At 38.7% G+C, this 14,630-nt stretch overlaps 1 protein-coding gene across 6 annotated transcripts in view; it reads right to left on the minus strand.

The window, feature by feature from the left end:
• Positions 1-272: 272 nt before the first annotated feature.
• Positions 273-14,630, minus strand: part of qkia (QKI, KH domain containing, RNA binding a) — a 75,522-nt gene continuing 61,164 nt past the window's right edge. Inside the window, exons 5-8 of one of the 6 annotated variants that reach the window (XM_067480735.1) lie at positions 12,257-12,344; positions 10,054-10,353; positions 7,907-7,981; positions 273-6,660 (exon numbers count right to left, since the gene is read on the minus strand). In XM_067480735.1, the coding sequence (XP_067336836.1) occupies positions 6,644-6,660; positions 7,907-7,981; positions 10,054-10,353; positions 12,257-12,344 (480 nt within the window). In that variant the 3' untranslated portion in view covers positions 273-6,643. Of the gene's footprint in view, positions 6,661-7,262; positions 7,982-9,912; positions 10,354-12,256; positions 12,345-14,630 lie in introns of those variants that run through there. The other 5 variants (XM_067480732.1, XM_067480733.1, XM_067480731.1 and 2 more) reach the window with 5 other exon arrangements.

A 14,630-nucleotide genomic window follows, 5' to 3' on the forward strand; every position in this document is an offset into this window, starting at 1 on the left:
TTTATCTATGTGACCCTCACAGAAGGTCAACATTTTACCAACATCAAAGGAAAACCTGAGAGAGGGCTTGATCTCACTTTAAGGGGCTTAGACAAGAGTTATTTTGCCAGTGTTGAACTTTAATTTACTGAACATTTTCTTTTTATTTTCAGGTAATGCGCTGCACCTACCTTTAATCTCCAAAGAGTCACAGCAAATCCAAAGAAATGATGTCACCAATAAAGAAGCAGAGCAGAGAAGCAAAGGACCAATCCAGGTAGAGCAGTCAGGGGGAAGCTTGTAAATAAAGTTCTTTATTGCACACATGACATTTGTTTTCCTTTTTTTTGGTGTGAGCAACAAAAACTGGCATTACATGTTTTACACCCTATTCAAAATTCTCAGTCTAACCTCTATAAAACAAGGAAACAAAACAAAATAAAAGCTACTTCACATAAAAACGTACAACTCCACAAAAAAAAAATCTCACAAATTTTAGTGCACCACTATATGGATGAGGAACTTACAGTATATATCATACTAGTATAACTTTAGGTAAAAAGTATTATATTTTTAATGCATATTTATCACAGTCCAAAAAACAAAACAAAACAAAACAAAACAAATCCAGTTGGGCTAAATTTTTCTCATTCTGAATTTTGGTAGCATTTGCCCTTTAACCACCTGAGTGCTACATTGCTGAGATCAATACTGTTTGATTATCCTGCCGTTTAACTCATTGGAGGAATGTTTGTTAAACAGGAGAAAAGTAAAGATTGACAGGTAAAAAGGTAGTTAGTATATAAATACACTGAATGCCCTGCGACACATTCAGAAAGGCACTGAGAACCCGGCCAGAGGTGGCAGCATTATGCAAACAGCCTATTACTGCATACTGTGGTCCAATCACAAAAAAAAGGTTCTCAACTGATCGAATCAAAAACGGGGCCCAATGAGCTGAAGCTTAATAAAAGGAAATAGCTATGACCAAACCCCCATTTTGGTCATTCTTTCCCAATTTCAAAGTGTATTTACATTATGGTGAGAGGCGAGGAAAGCGTGGGCATTTAGTTTTTTTCTTCTTTTTTTTTGCCAAAAAGAAAAAAAAGAAAAAGCACTTTTGGCCGAGAGAAACTGAGACAGAAAATTGGCACTTGAATTATAAAGTACAAAAATATATAATTTCCCAATCACGTGGGGGGAGGGAGGAGGGAAAGGCACTTTCTATCTCACAAATGCAATGATTTAGGCAGTGTTTAAAATGAATTGTGCTCAGGAAAATAACTTGCCACTTAATGCATTTTTTTCAGAATTAGTTCCTTTTTTAAGGCGAGCCACTGAAAACCTCTCTGACACGTAAAAGGCAAAGCTTGTGGCAGCACAACTGCAATACTAGACGGACAGATTTAAGCTCAAGTTGCTTATTGTGGCACAGAGAAACCAATGGAAGACATTAATGGCCAATCCTACATTAATAAAATGTAAAAAGTTTATATTAAACACCAAATGTAAAAAGGCTGCTTGCCACTCTTCTAATCTCTGCCTCTACTTGCTGGTGTTACAGACAAAGACACCTGCTTTCAGATCGAAGAAACAAAATGTTAAATCTGATGTTAGACAATTTTAATCCTTGTTGTTTGCTCGCTGAGACATAAAGAGAATTGCAACAGTCAAGGCCAAGTTGTTTTTGTTGTGCAGATTTGAAAAGGGGGAGAGAACAGAATCGGAGATATCACTCAGTGAGTTTAAGTAATAATCAGGATTAATGACGTTAATCTTTTGCTCGTGTGTCAGTGTCAAAAATCTTGAATTAGTGGAGGAAGAAAGCGGAACAGGAAGAAGAGAGCTGCGTGAACCCGGGCACAGTGCACTGACACAGTAGTAGAATTAACAGCGAGCACTGGCAGTGTTTCAGACACACACACAAAAAAAAGCTTCCCCAAATAACAAATAGTCTGCTATAAGCCATATCAGCATTTTACACTAGAAGGAATAGTTAGCTTGTTTTGATCCCAAAGTACTTCATATTGGTGTGGTGTACTGGTGTGTGTCTAAGCATTATGGATGCTCCCAAATGGCCCAGTATTAGCAATTACATCAATAAACTGAATGGGGAGAAGTGTTCGGCAAACAGACAACAGCTGGTAATAACTGTAATGCTGCTATCCAGGCATAGCAAGCCATGGAAGCGATAAAAAAAGAAAAAGGACTGGGGACAGCTTTAGACCATCACACAACTGTCATTTATGAATTCACCTGGAATATTTGCGTAAATAACTCACTCCATCTATCTATGTCACGAGATGTTCTGCTCTACATAATTCACAGTAAAGTTAATCCTTTTGAGAAAACTAATGTGCAGCATTTTTGCACAGATTATGACTGGTTCTGCACTCATGGTTGGATAAAGAGGATAATGTTCTAAAATGGAGCTTTTCTTTGGGGACTAGTGTATATTTGGAGTCTATGAGAATAACCCTCATGTGCAGACAAATGACCCTTTTAATCAGTGTGCTTTGTTAGGATAAACCTGACCTGTAAATTAACTAGTGACCTCAAGTAACATGCAGCTTTTACCCTCGACACTGTGACGCTTCCTGTTGTCTCACTGTGACAGAAGGACAGGACAGCTAACAAGAGAATCGTCTCTAACAAACAGAGACAACGAGAGACAGCAGTGATATTGCGACGGAGCAGGGAGGGCAAGTATGAAGAGTGTCAGCAGATTTCTCCAGCGCGGAGGTGAGAGTGCGTGAACAGGACACTTATCAACTCGTGCAGGTTCCAGTTAGGGTTGTGTTTGCATGTGATGTGATGTAATGTGATGTGTGCATGTGTGTTTGCAGTCAATGTATGTTCAGCGCATATGCAGAGTTGACTAGTGTTTCTGGTTATGTAGTGTGCTCATGAATGAGTCAGTGTAAGTGGTGGCCAGACACCAGTTTTAATTGTGTTAGTCCGTGAACCAGACCAAGGTCATACATTCATGAAACTGGTTAAAAACACAAGACAAAAAATATCAGCAAGTTAGTAAAATTCTTACTAAGAATGTTTTATTAAAATAAATGCCAAGAGGTTAATAAGAAAAATAACAGCATACACCATGAAAACTAAATGCAAGCATGTAAAAATACTTATGACAAGAAAACTAATAAAGTAGCTAATGAGTTAAACAAGCTGGGAATTGGCAAGAAAACAAAACAAAATATAACAGGGAAAAGGCAACACTCCCCACAAGAGACAGTTTTCAAGATGTAAAAGAGAAGGGGAGAGAAGAGGGCCGTTTAGGGGAGGAAAAAAGTTGCAGTGGGTTTGATTAAAAAAAAAAAAAAAAAGCACTCAGAAACATGATTAATATACATATAAAATGAGATTAGAAAAATACATTATAAACCTGTAACAATGGCTGTTAATTACATTATCATACATGTAGTAGGCAGGCCAGAGAGAATATGGTAGGTATAGAGTTAACCTTTCCCCTGATGGACTTATCCAGCCTTTCAAAATGACACAGCAAGTTGTAACATTGCAGAGGATTTTTTTAATACTGTCAAATGCTGAATAACCATCTCTTGCTCCACTTTAATATTGCATTTCAATTTAAAAGAATAACACTGAAAAAGAAAAATTCATTGACCTTTCGGTGTAACAGCATGATGAAAGAGCTATGACTAGCAAAACAAACTGCCATGGGTAATATTGGATGTAAGAATTTCTCAATTTAATTTGATGAGTTTATTTCACCTTCCAGCGATAAACTGTCAGTTGTTTCAATAACCGAAAACTATTTGGCTGTGAAATAGAGTTGCTCGTTTCATTATCCAGTATTTCATTTGTCCATTATAACTCTGATGATTGTATTGATAGTTAGTTTTCAAACTGACATCGAGAGACACGGACTGAATGCTTTCAGTTTGCAGCTGTTGAAACAAACAGGCTTAATGCCAACGGGGACGACACCCCGTTACTTCCATTGCCTTGGAGGTCATGGTTTTTTTTTTTTCCCCAGCTCACGATCAAAACATGCTCTTGCAGACGACTGCATTGCTATTGGCAGTTCAATTTGTTCTAGTAAGTTTGTCACAGTCACCAAAAAAGGAAAAAAATATTTATAAATCAAGACAATATTGTATATGATCATTAAAAACTAAATTTAAAGAAAAAGAACCAAACCTGCTCATACAGCAGTGTAAAGGGCAATCAAGTAAAGGAAAAGAAAAATTATTTTAGGAAGACAAAACCATGGCACATATTTTAGCTGGTCAAAATGACTGCTATTCTTTTTGCATAGAATAACTTCGGTAACACCACGACATGTTGGGAGCTACCCTGCTCAAATACTCAGAGCACGTAACACTTTTTATTCCTCTCTGCGCCATCACGGTGGGTGCTGGATATTATTGAACACAACTGGAATACTCAGAACATAGAAACCACTGTTGATAAGGCACTTTTGATTTGATCTTTTAAAACTCTCTGGGTGTCTGTCTCTGACCCTCGCTAACTTTCCAAGGTTTATGACTGTTTTGGTCTTCGTCTTCTTTTCCAATCGTATCCAAGTTAACAGCACTTATTCCTCACCCACTTCGTTCTTCTATTCCCCCTATACTGTTTAAATTTTTTTTTTTTACTTTTTCTTTTCAGATTTTGTAACTGCAAGTAAAGTATCAAAAGCTAAAATTGCCAAAAATAGACATTTCAATTTTTTTCTCTTCTCCAGCACCCTGTAAAATTATCTTTTTGTTCTCTTCAGTTATTTGTATATGCAATCACAGATATCTACATTTTTTATATATTTATATATATATTTATATGTATATATATAAGACGTATGTATAAAGCAATTTGAACAGGCAGGCATGGCTTTCACATCCTATTTTTTTCTTGAGAGAGTTAACCAAAGATTGTGGGCTTGGGAGCTAGACTACAATCGGAGGGAGGTGTGACACATTGTGGATGCGCTTTTTGATGGTTTGGGATGTGTAAAAAATGTTTTATACCTAAAATAATTATAACTCAAAATAATTTGTCTAATTTGCAACAAAGTTCAGATTAATCCCACCTGACACAAAATATTTAACTGCGATTCCAAATAAAATTCTGCTTGAAAAAGAAAATTGGCCAATGGTTAAGATGGAAAAAAAGGAAAAATGTGGCTGATGAAACAACTTAATATAGAAGCCAGGCATAATGACAAAAGCATTTATGTACATAACATCAAAGTGTCCTTCCCCCGAGCAATGTACTGCAGTTGAGTAGCTTGTCAATTTAGTGTTAATTGCCTGCGTTCACCTCCTTAGAAAAAATAAGCACTAATGGGTTGAAAGTCACCTGACTGTCTGTTCCAACTAAAGGCAGGCACCACAAGTTCACACCCTTCCAAACTCTAAAATCACAAAGAGAGCCCTCTGTGAGACAGATGCATAATGGCAGATATGTAATTTGTTGGAAAACCCTTTGGCTAAATACACACACATAATACTTTTTTTGTCTCTTTAAATCACAGCTCAGCTAACTCATTGAGATATTTTCTAAATACATCAGGCACTGTATAATGGATGTAGTGTGGATGGGGGTATAGCAATGGCCAGTAGCTTATAAGTACTGCTCCAATGTCCCCTTAGCCTCAGCACACCCTACTTTCATTGTAGTATTTATTACAAATAAAAAAAATTTTAACTCTCTCTCACACACACACACACACACACACACCCCTCTGCCCAAGCGTGCCCTTCATGGTTTTTAAGTTTCTGCAGCCTGCTTCAAACGTCAGATTGCGTTTTGTTTTTCAAAGTTGACCTAAATGTCAATTTAAGCAAAGCTAATTAGACAATTATGAACAACACACAAACCAAAATCAAGTGGAGGAAATGACTCAAAAGTAAAGCAAAATTAAAAATAAAGCATAACAAAACGCATAAATCATAAAATTTCAGCCATGCTTTTTTAAAAACAGACAGAAAGCTGTTTGGAGGGGCACACCCAGAATGTGTCAGCTCATAATTACATCTTTGAGCTCAACAACGGCACTACATGTGAAAAATGACAGATTAAACAAGTTAATGTGAGTGTACGTTCTCTTTCCTTCTATTTCTTTTTCTCTCCTTGTAGCTGGGTGGTAGATATGGGTAGGAGAGGCTAGGGGGTCTTGAGTATTTTGTTTTGGAGAAAATGCCTTTACTCTGAAACCAAATGGTTTGCGTCAAATAGACGAACTTTGATTCATACAAGTGAGATCACCAAATCAGAGTGATTAAAGGAGGGTGGGCGGGCAGGGTGGGGGTCATTATTGCTATATAATTCAGTGCAGATTTATGAGTAATATGACAAACACATCCACCCAATATATGATTCATGAAGAAAAAGAAAGAGAAAGAATGGGAATTGAACTCAATGAACAGAGGGGAAAAAATGAATATTACACAACTTTGTTGGGTTTCGTTGTGTTTCTGTGAAGATTCTGCGTTGGTTTCTATTTTTTTGTCAGAAAGTGTTAGGGTAACTTTACGGGCAGGCGCCTCTCTCTCTCTCTCTCTCTCTTTCTCTCTCGCTCTCACTTGCGTCCGAGAGGCTAGCAAAAGGCAATTACCAGTTAACTGATCAGCAGGCAGGCTTGGGGCGGCTCGTCATTGGGTGAAGAGTTCAGAGGTCAGAAGGTCATGTGTTAGTTGCCGGTGGCGGCTAGGTGGTTAGAAACAAAAACAAAACAAACAGAAAAAAAAAGGTAGAAAGGATATTAGTGTCAGCAAAAAAGAGACTGGAATGACATCATTTTAACAATAAAATGAATGCAATCTTTTATGTTGCCCCCTGCTTCTAATTCCGCTGCTAATTTGCGCCAAACCCAGCTAATCTCACTACAATCATGACGTGTTCACACCATGATTCCAGCTGCTAAGCCCCCACCCTGAACCAGGTAGCTTGGTGGTTTAATAAAAGTGCGCAGTGCCCCAAAACTAAACAAACAGAAGCAAAGAGAGGTCAAACAGACAAGAAAAGAAAATAAATAAATAAAATAAAAGAATAAAATCAATCTAGTTTTAGTGTCTTTCAGGTTTGAGGGCAAGTTACAAACAGTGTGATTAGTGGAAGGAGATTTACAATAACTAATGTTATGGGAGGAATAACTGACTAGTAGTAAATGTGCAATGAATAGAGTTTTCCGTATTTTTCTCTTTATTTAACGGTATACTTTTTATAATATAAATATACACAAGAACCATAAATACATTTGATATAAAATGCTGAAATATAAAATGACAGTACCTCATGTACAACTGAAATATTAAAAATGTATTTTAGCTTTATTTCAATATATTTGCAATACACTGAAGAGAATCCAAGCTACCTCACAGCTTATGTCTGTGCGTGTCTATCTTCCATAGAAAAATAAAAATCCAAAATAAATTTAACTTTCAAGGTGAAATGGTGCCTGGTAGCAGCATGGCTGCCTGTCTTCTGCCTACTAGTTCTCTTAGATACAGTATAGAAATGCGTCTCCTTTTTCTTTGCTCCTTATAAGCCAAGGAGATAAATCATGTATGGGAACAAGCTCGCCCCATTTTAGGCTCTAATCTCACATCAGAGGAATGTCATTATACACCGTTCACACTGTCTGCAAAGTACTACCTGTCCTGGCTTCACTGCTGCATAATCTAAAAGCTGTTCAGATCACTTTTGCCTGAGCGTTGACATATACACTGTCTACATATGTTAAGTACTACATGTAAACAAAATGTGCATACCACAATTAACTATTTAGCTGGTGTGTGCATGTTTAGGGTAGAAACTGGAGTGGGGAAAGGAAAACAAAAATGCAATACACACAATATCCAAATTCTCAACTAAGGCATCAAGGCATAATAGGCATAATTATCATGGAAATGCATCAGTCAATAGCAAAATGTAGCTAGGAGACTAAACTGACCTCTGTCAGCGGTCACAATCCTTTGGTAAGGATGGACCCGCGTGTCATGCCGTCTCACTTTAGTAGCCATTGCACCTAGATTGTAACAGGTCCACAAGGTTAGAAACCATTCACTTTGAGGAGGGGAAAAAACATCATCATGTCATCTTTTACAATAATAGCATTCACATTTTAACCATCATCATTATAATGTTTGGATAATACAACAATACACAGAATGACAACATAATACATATTAAAGTACATATACACGCCACAATTTAATTTACATTTAGAAAAATGCAGTAGAAAAAAAAATACACCTTTTTGGGAGTTTAACCTGGTATTAAAAATGCATAACTTAAGTAATAAAATTCCACAGTGCTTAGAGTTATATAGAGGACTCTTTGTAACGGGGGCAGGTAAAGGGTACAGGTTCCTGGGCCGTCTGGTAAAATGTGATTCTTCGTGTGGGATCCAGAGGATTGAGAGAAATTTGTCTCTTTATTTTGAAAGGTGGGGAAATCCAATACCGGCCTGATGGTAATTGAATAGTGCCAGACACCACCTGCCTCTCCCTCTCTCTCTCTCTTTCATTCTCTCTTTCCCTCTTTCACCATTTCTCTCCAGGTCAATCTGTTCACCAGCAGTAGAAGCTGTTATTTTACTCCTATATTTGTTACAACTGATTTCTTCTAGCTGCAGTTCCTGAGACAGCCTGGTACATGTGGCACAAACAAACATTCCTGTGTCACGGTATGCTCAAGTATAATGAAATTTGTCATGTTTGTAGGAATTAGGAAAGAGCAATTTTGTTTGGCAATGTCAAGTGTAAAGTGAGTTCTGGTTGATGCCTGGCCTGCCACCTATATTACTCTGCAGCAGCAGCTGGACTGACATTTCCTCCTTCTTCAAGAAGTCAACGGAGGCTAGATAGTGCAGCGCAGGCAGCCGAGCCATGCGCATGAGAGTGTGTGAGCTTGAGAGTAAGTGTGTTCCACAGGGCCCTGTGTTGCTGAAGGCACCAATCGATAGTGCGAGTAAATAAAATGCACTAAGCTGGTGTAACCCTGCAAGTTAAAGAGAGAAAAGCCAGTCAGCTGCCCCTGTCTGTTCTACACACGACTCCCAGAGGCACCTGAGATACACAGGTCAGCTAAAATCACACTTGTGTCTGCTGCTGCCAGATGATGCTGTGGACAACATGGGTCAAATTAATGCTGGGAAGCAATGACAAAGGGTTTATCAGTCTTAGGGAGATACAGGAAACAGCTTTGCCTTATTACCCAGAAGCTAAATATAACATATAGAGCTCTTGCCATACTATTTCATGAATAAAAGATCAATTGTCTCTTTGGTAGCAGGTGTGTTGAGGTTTAAGCACCACTGAGAATGAATATAATATATAGACCCTCTTACTTAACTGTGCTCCTGACACAGGTGCCTTGTAGAAGGTCAGGCATTAGCACAGAGCTAAGAGCTAGAGTTCAAGAGGGGTGAACCTAAGACAGTGGCAAGAGGGGAAGAAGAAAAAAGAAAAACTGGGGGAATTTAATGAACATCCCCAATGGGAGTGGGGGAGGGACTATCTACAGGCCTGCCTAAAGAGAACAGAGCAGAGAAATGATTTCAAAAGCTGCAGAAATCCAAAGGGATCTGCCGCCAGACTGAATATGCCTCTAGGCCAGTGCATGAAAGGGTTAGAGAGCAGTATGTGAGCGTGTTTCTGTCAGCGTGCCTCATTTCACACCAAGTCCTCCTATATAAACCTTGCAGAAAAGGAGGCAATGTAAACCTGAGAGCATAATTGTTTGGCAAGAGCATAACTAAAACACTGAAGTCTAAATTAGAAAGAGAACTTTCCAAGAGCCAGGCAACTCACAAGGTAAGTTCTATCCCCCTTTCCCATTTTAACATGGTGTCCATATGAGCCACATAGTGTAGTTGGTCATCCCATTACCAAGAGCTTTAACAGCACATCCACCCAGTGAGTTTGTTTGTTCCTCAGGTGGACACGACATATTTACCTTTCAACAAGTCCTGACTGTGGCTCATGGAAACTGCGTCCAGCACCCCAGCTCCGGGGTAAAACAAGCTGCCCTCCTGTCCAGGCTGGCTAAAGTTGGCCGCTGTACCCGCTGCACCCATGCTTCCCCAGGCTCTCTTACCTAGAACCCCACTGTGCTCGATGGGGTACTCCAGCAGGGAGGTGGGTGCCAGGGCATAAGGGTACTCATATGGGGTGGTGTAGATAAGCCCAGCATCAGGTGATGGAGGCACCAGGGTGGGGGTGCCATTTGGCAGCATGGCAGCCATCTGGGCGGGCCGGATGAGATTCATGATAGGGGCCCCAGCTGGTGTTGGGGGCCGGAGTGAAGGGGGAGGCAACACCTGACCCGTAGGGGCCGCTATGAGGCGGGGGCCCTGAGCGGCTGCTGCCGCCGCTGCAAGAGAGAACGCAAGGGTGGCTGCCATAAGCAAGACAGTAAAGGAAAGGAGCAGAAAGACAGAAAGAAAGAAAGAGGACAAGAGACAAAGTGTAGCATGGTTGGTCATAATCACAGTTGAACAGTGAAAGGTGAAAATATAGAGAAAGAAAAAAGGGAACAGGAAGTAGCAGGGAGAGTGGGAGAAAAGAGGGGCAAAAGGGAAAATTAGTTCATGCAATGATCATGGTGGTGAACCACAAAAGCAACAATCTGAAAAAAAAAAAAGAATTTTCAACTGTGTAAAACAAAATAAATAAACCCTCACACCAAAACACAACACAAAGCACAAAATGCTGCTGCCCCCCCAATGTATTCTAAGCAAACCAATCACCAAAGCAGCTACACATTTATCCAGTGGAAATGGCACAGGTGAGGTAAACAACACATACACACAAACAGAAATGGAGCTGCTGGCTGAATGTAGAGGACACAATACAGCAGGAGCAGAGCTGTGAACTCGATATTAAGGTGACTGTGGGAGCATATTACACTTATGTTTTTTAGTGATTTCATAAAATGTCTATCCTCTACAAAGTCAGCAGTCCATTTAGGTTCATAGACAGGAACAAACACACAAAAATCATTTTTGAAGTGGTTCTGCATTAGCACATGTTACGTGCTGCACAAGCTTCACCAAAGGCGGAGCCATTAAATCAAGCAGTACTGTGGTTAAGTTGTGGGCTAGTTCATCATCATATTCATTCGAGGCCAAGTATAGAGACCCAGTTTAGAATCATTAAGTTAAATTTTGCATCACTATCATAACCAGATATTCAGAGACTGTACATGATCTGGATTCCTCAACATTACAGGTGTAATTTTGCATTAAGAACTGACACTTAGTGATTAAGGAGCAAATAATGTAGATGTGAACTAGTGACTAACATGCAGAGTTAAGCAAGTGAAATACAGCAATGTGCCGAAGGTTTAGAGTCTGCCAACAGCTAGTGATACTGTGCAATTGCGTCTGGATTGCAGGGGGGAAGGAATGGATAGAGGGATAATTGAGGAGGAAAGAAATAAACAGTAGAATTGAATAGAAGTTGTCCTAGTAAGGGTTGGGTAGGTACATATGAAATGTTTAGAGTTTCACAAAGACAGGTCTAGCAATGGTCAGAAAATATGATGGTAGCATTATAGTATGCACTCAGAATAGTTGACTACCTTCAAAAAAATAAATGTTTGAAAAGTAGGGCTGCACGATATGTAATTTCAGCATCTTTACTACGATGTATGCATAAGCGCATGGACAACAGTAACATCGCAGGGCATGTGATGCCAGGTAAGTTAACACTAAAGCAAATTCCAACTCAAACACATCATGCAACAACTATTTTGTTGCTTGGTATAAAAATATAACTGCAATCCTACCTGCTGCACCTCAACAAATTCTAGGAACACTTGGTTTTGGAACTCAAACTACATTCTCACATCAGGATCTTTGTATCCTATTAACATGGAACGCCTAGTAATCTGATATCCACTCATGCTGTGCAAGAGTTAAAACAAAAAACCTTTTGTTATAGTCTGCTAAAGCAGGCAGCAAATGCTACTAGAGCATAAACATGGCAGGGACCACTGTCATGGAGCAAAGGGCAAATTGGGGGGACAGATACATCCACCTAATCAAAAAGTGACATTTCAAATGAAAATAAAAAAATGTAAGTAATTTGTTTTGACCTTTTAGTAAAAATACTAGAAAATAATTTTTTCCAATATCGTGCAGCCCTTGTAAACAGTATTAGCTCACGTGAAATACAGGGGCATTTTTTCCCTAATATAATTAGGCCTGTTCTAGGGTGTTTAAAAAAATGAGTTGTGTATCGTGCAAAACAGACCAATTCTGCAAATTGAATGTGTGTTGTCATGCAAGCTCACTTACGTGTTTTGATATTGTTGTCTCTGTATGTCCCATTGAGAATTGCTAGCTCCATCAGTTGCATTTTCTTCAAATTGTCTTCTCCTTCAGCCTGTGAAAAAAAAAAAGACATTTTTATTATTCCACAGGAACACACTGCAGACTGATTCCACACAAGCTAAAGCCCCTTTACAGGCCAACTGCAACAATACACGACAACCATTGCACCGTCACAAGGGCTGAGTGTTAAAAATCTGAGGTGATGTAGCTAAATCATTTGAACATGACCTGTCAGCTGCTCTCCACAAGTGACCATTGGATCAGGTTTAGCCAAACAGAGACAGAGATAAACTAATGTGCTGTTGTCATAGCAGAGCGCTTTGTTGTTACTAAAATGCTGACAGAGACACAAGTGTGAAAATGCATATTCATAATCCATATCAGAATGATAATTACTGTAATTTTCTTTGCTCCCTTGTGCGCAATCAAATGCGCAATAACCGCCCTGGCTAATGTCAGTCCTGTCAATTAATGTTTGGATAAATAAATACAAAAGCAGCAGCCACTGTCATTATCACCAAATTAGGGGCTGAAATTATTCACGGAAAGCAATTAAGTTAGCACCCCTCCTCCCACTCACACCCATCCATTCCCACCCACTTTCAATTTTGCACCCGCTCTCTCACCTCCACCCCCAAACTCCATTTCCCCTGAAGCTACCGAACACTCAATAACCATGACAACACAATAGCCCCTGTGATTTTCCAGGTTGTACATCACAATTTAAGCAGGGCCTTATATGAATTTCTCTCCAATCTGAATGGTGCAAAGACAGGGATGTGAAGCCTTTGCTGACTTCAAATACACCTTACAGTTTTCATGCCTTGAGCAACTAAACAGTTCAATTTAGAGTGTTGTTCACTCTCCATTTCAACCCACAAATACAAACATTTATGCATATACACTGCATGTAAATGCAGCATCCCAAAACCAAACTATTAGCAACGGCTCTAAAAAAAATAATAATAAAAAAAAAAAGCGACAGGGGAAATACCAAACTTGTTTTCTTTCTCGGTGTTTGTTGCCTGGACTAATTCACAGTTCAACAACCGACTGGCTCTCCATTCAGAGGAAGATAAGGGGGGGGAAGAATAAGGTCTCAGAGCTAAGCCATCCCCTGAGACTCCTCTTCAACGCAGCCAGAGAGAGAGAAAGAGTGAGGTTAAGCAAGAGGAAAAAGTGACAGAGGCGGGTCTCCCCTGACTAAACATGAGGCAGTAGTTTCACAGCAGTCACACTATTCGGCTGTGTGTGTGCAATGTTTGATGTGCCACATATTTGCCAATTAACGAAGCAATGAAATTCTCCCCCTCCATCACAACCTCCACAATAAACACAATACAACCTCTCTAAAAAAAAAACAAATCACCAACATCTTTCAATCCACAAGCAGAAAATAAAGCATAAAGGTGCTATATATATATATACATACATATATATATATATATATATATATATATATATATATATATATACATATACATATACATACATATACATATATATATATATATATATATATATATATATATATATATATATATATATATATATATATATATATACACATACATATATACATATATATATATACATACACACACACTAGTGATGCAACTTTAATGAGGTGCATCACAGCACTGAATGTGTTCACAAATTCTATTTGTTGTAATATAACAAAAAAGTCTACATGTTACAAATACAATCAAATCCAATTATTATTTTTTATTATGTTGCTCACAATATCATATGAGCCTAGTATTTAGCCAAGCAACAATTATCCTTTCACTATTAGCTGTTATCTATCTATTATCACTAAACAGGTATAGATATTTTCCAATTCTCAACAGTTAACTTTATTTTTTTCCTTACCATTAACCTCAAAGATAAAGAATGGGCCACTTGACGTGAAGTGTCAACAATGGCCCAGGTCAATAGCTAATATGGATAAGTGAAGCCTCTTCATTGGATAACCAACATCACTATCAATTAGATACTGCAACCTCTGTGATAACACTTACACAAATGAGTGTGCATAGTAAACATTTCTGAATCCAATTTCTCACTCATCTTTTTTTGCTTTCTTTCAATTTTTGTGCTCGTCTTTACTGTGTCTGTGTATGTGTGTCTGTGTCTCAAAAACTGTATCAGCAGTTGTTTAGAAGTGGGCCAAGACAACTTGACTGACAAAATTGAGAAATGAGGGAAGGAAAGACAAGAGGACACAAAGAAAAAATAATTTACCCAGATCCAAATCATAGAGAGGGCTGAAGGCATTATGTTTTCAAGCTTAACAAGTTTATTGTGACAACCATAAATCATTGATATATTTCTTTGC

The sequence above is a fragment of the Channa argus genome, chromosome 16, assembly GCF_033026475.1.
Source record: "Channa argus isolate prfri chromosome 16, Channa argus male v1.0, whole genome shotgun sequence".
Classification (NCBI taxonomy): Eukaryota; Metazoa; Chordata; class Actinopteri; order Anabantiformes; family Channidae; genus Channa; species Channa argus.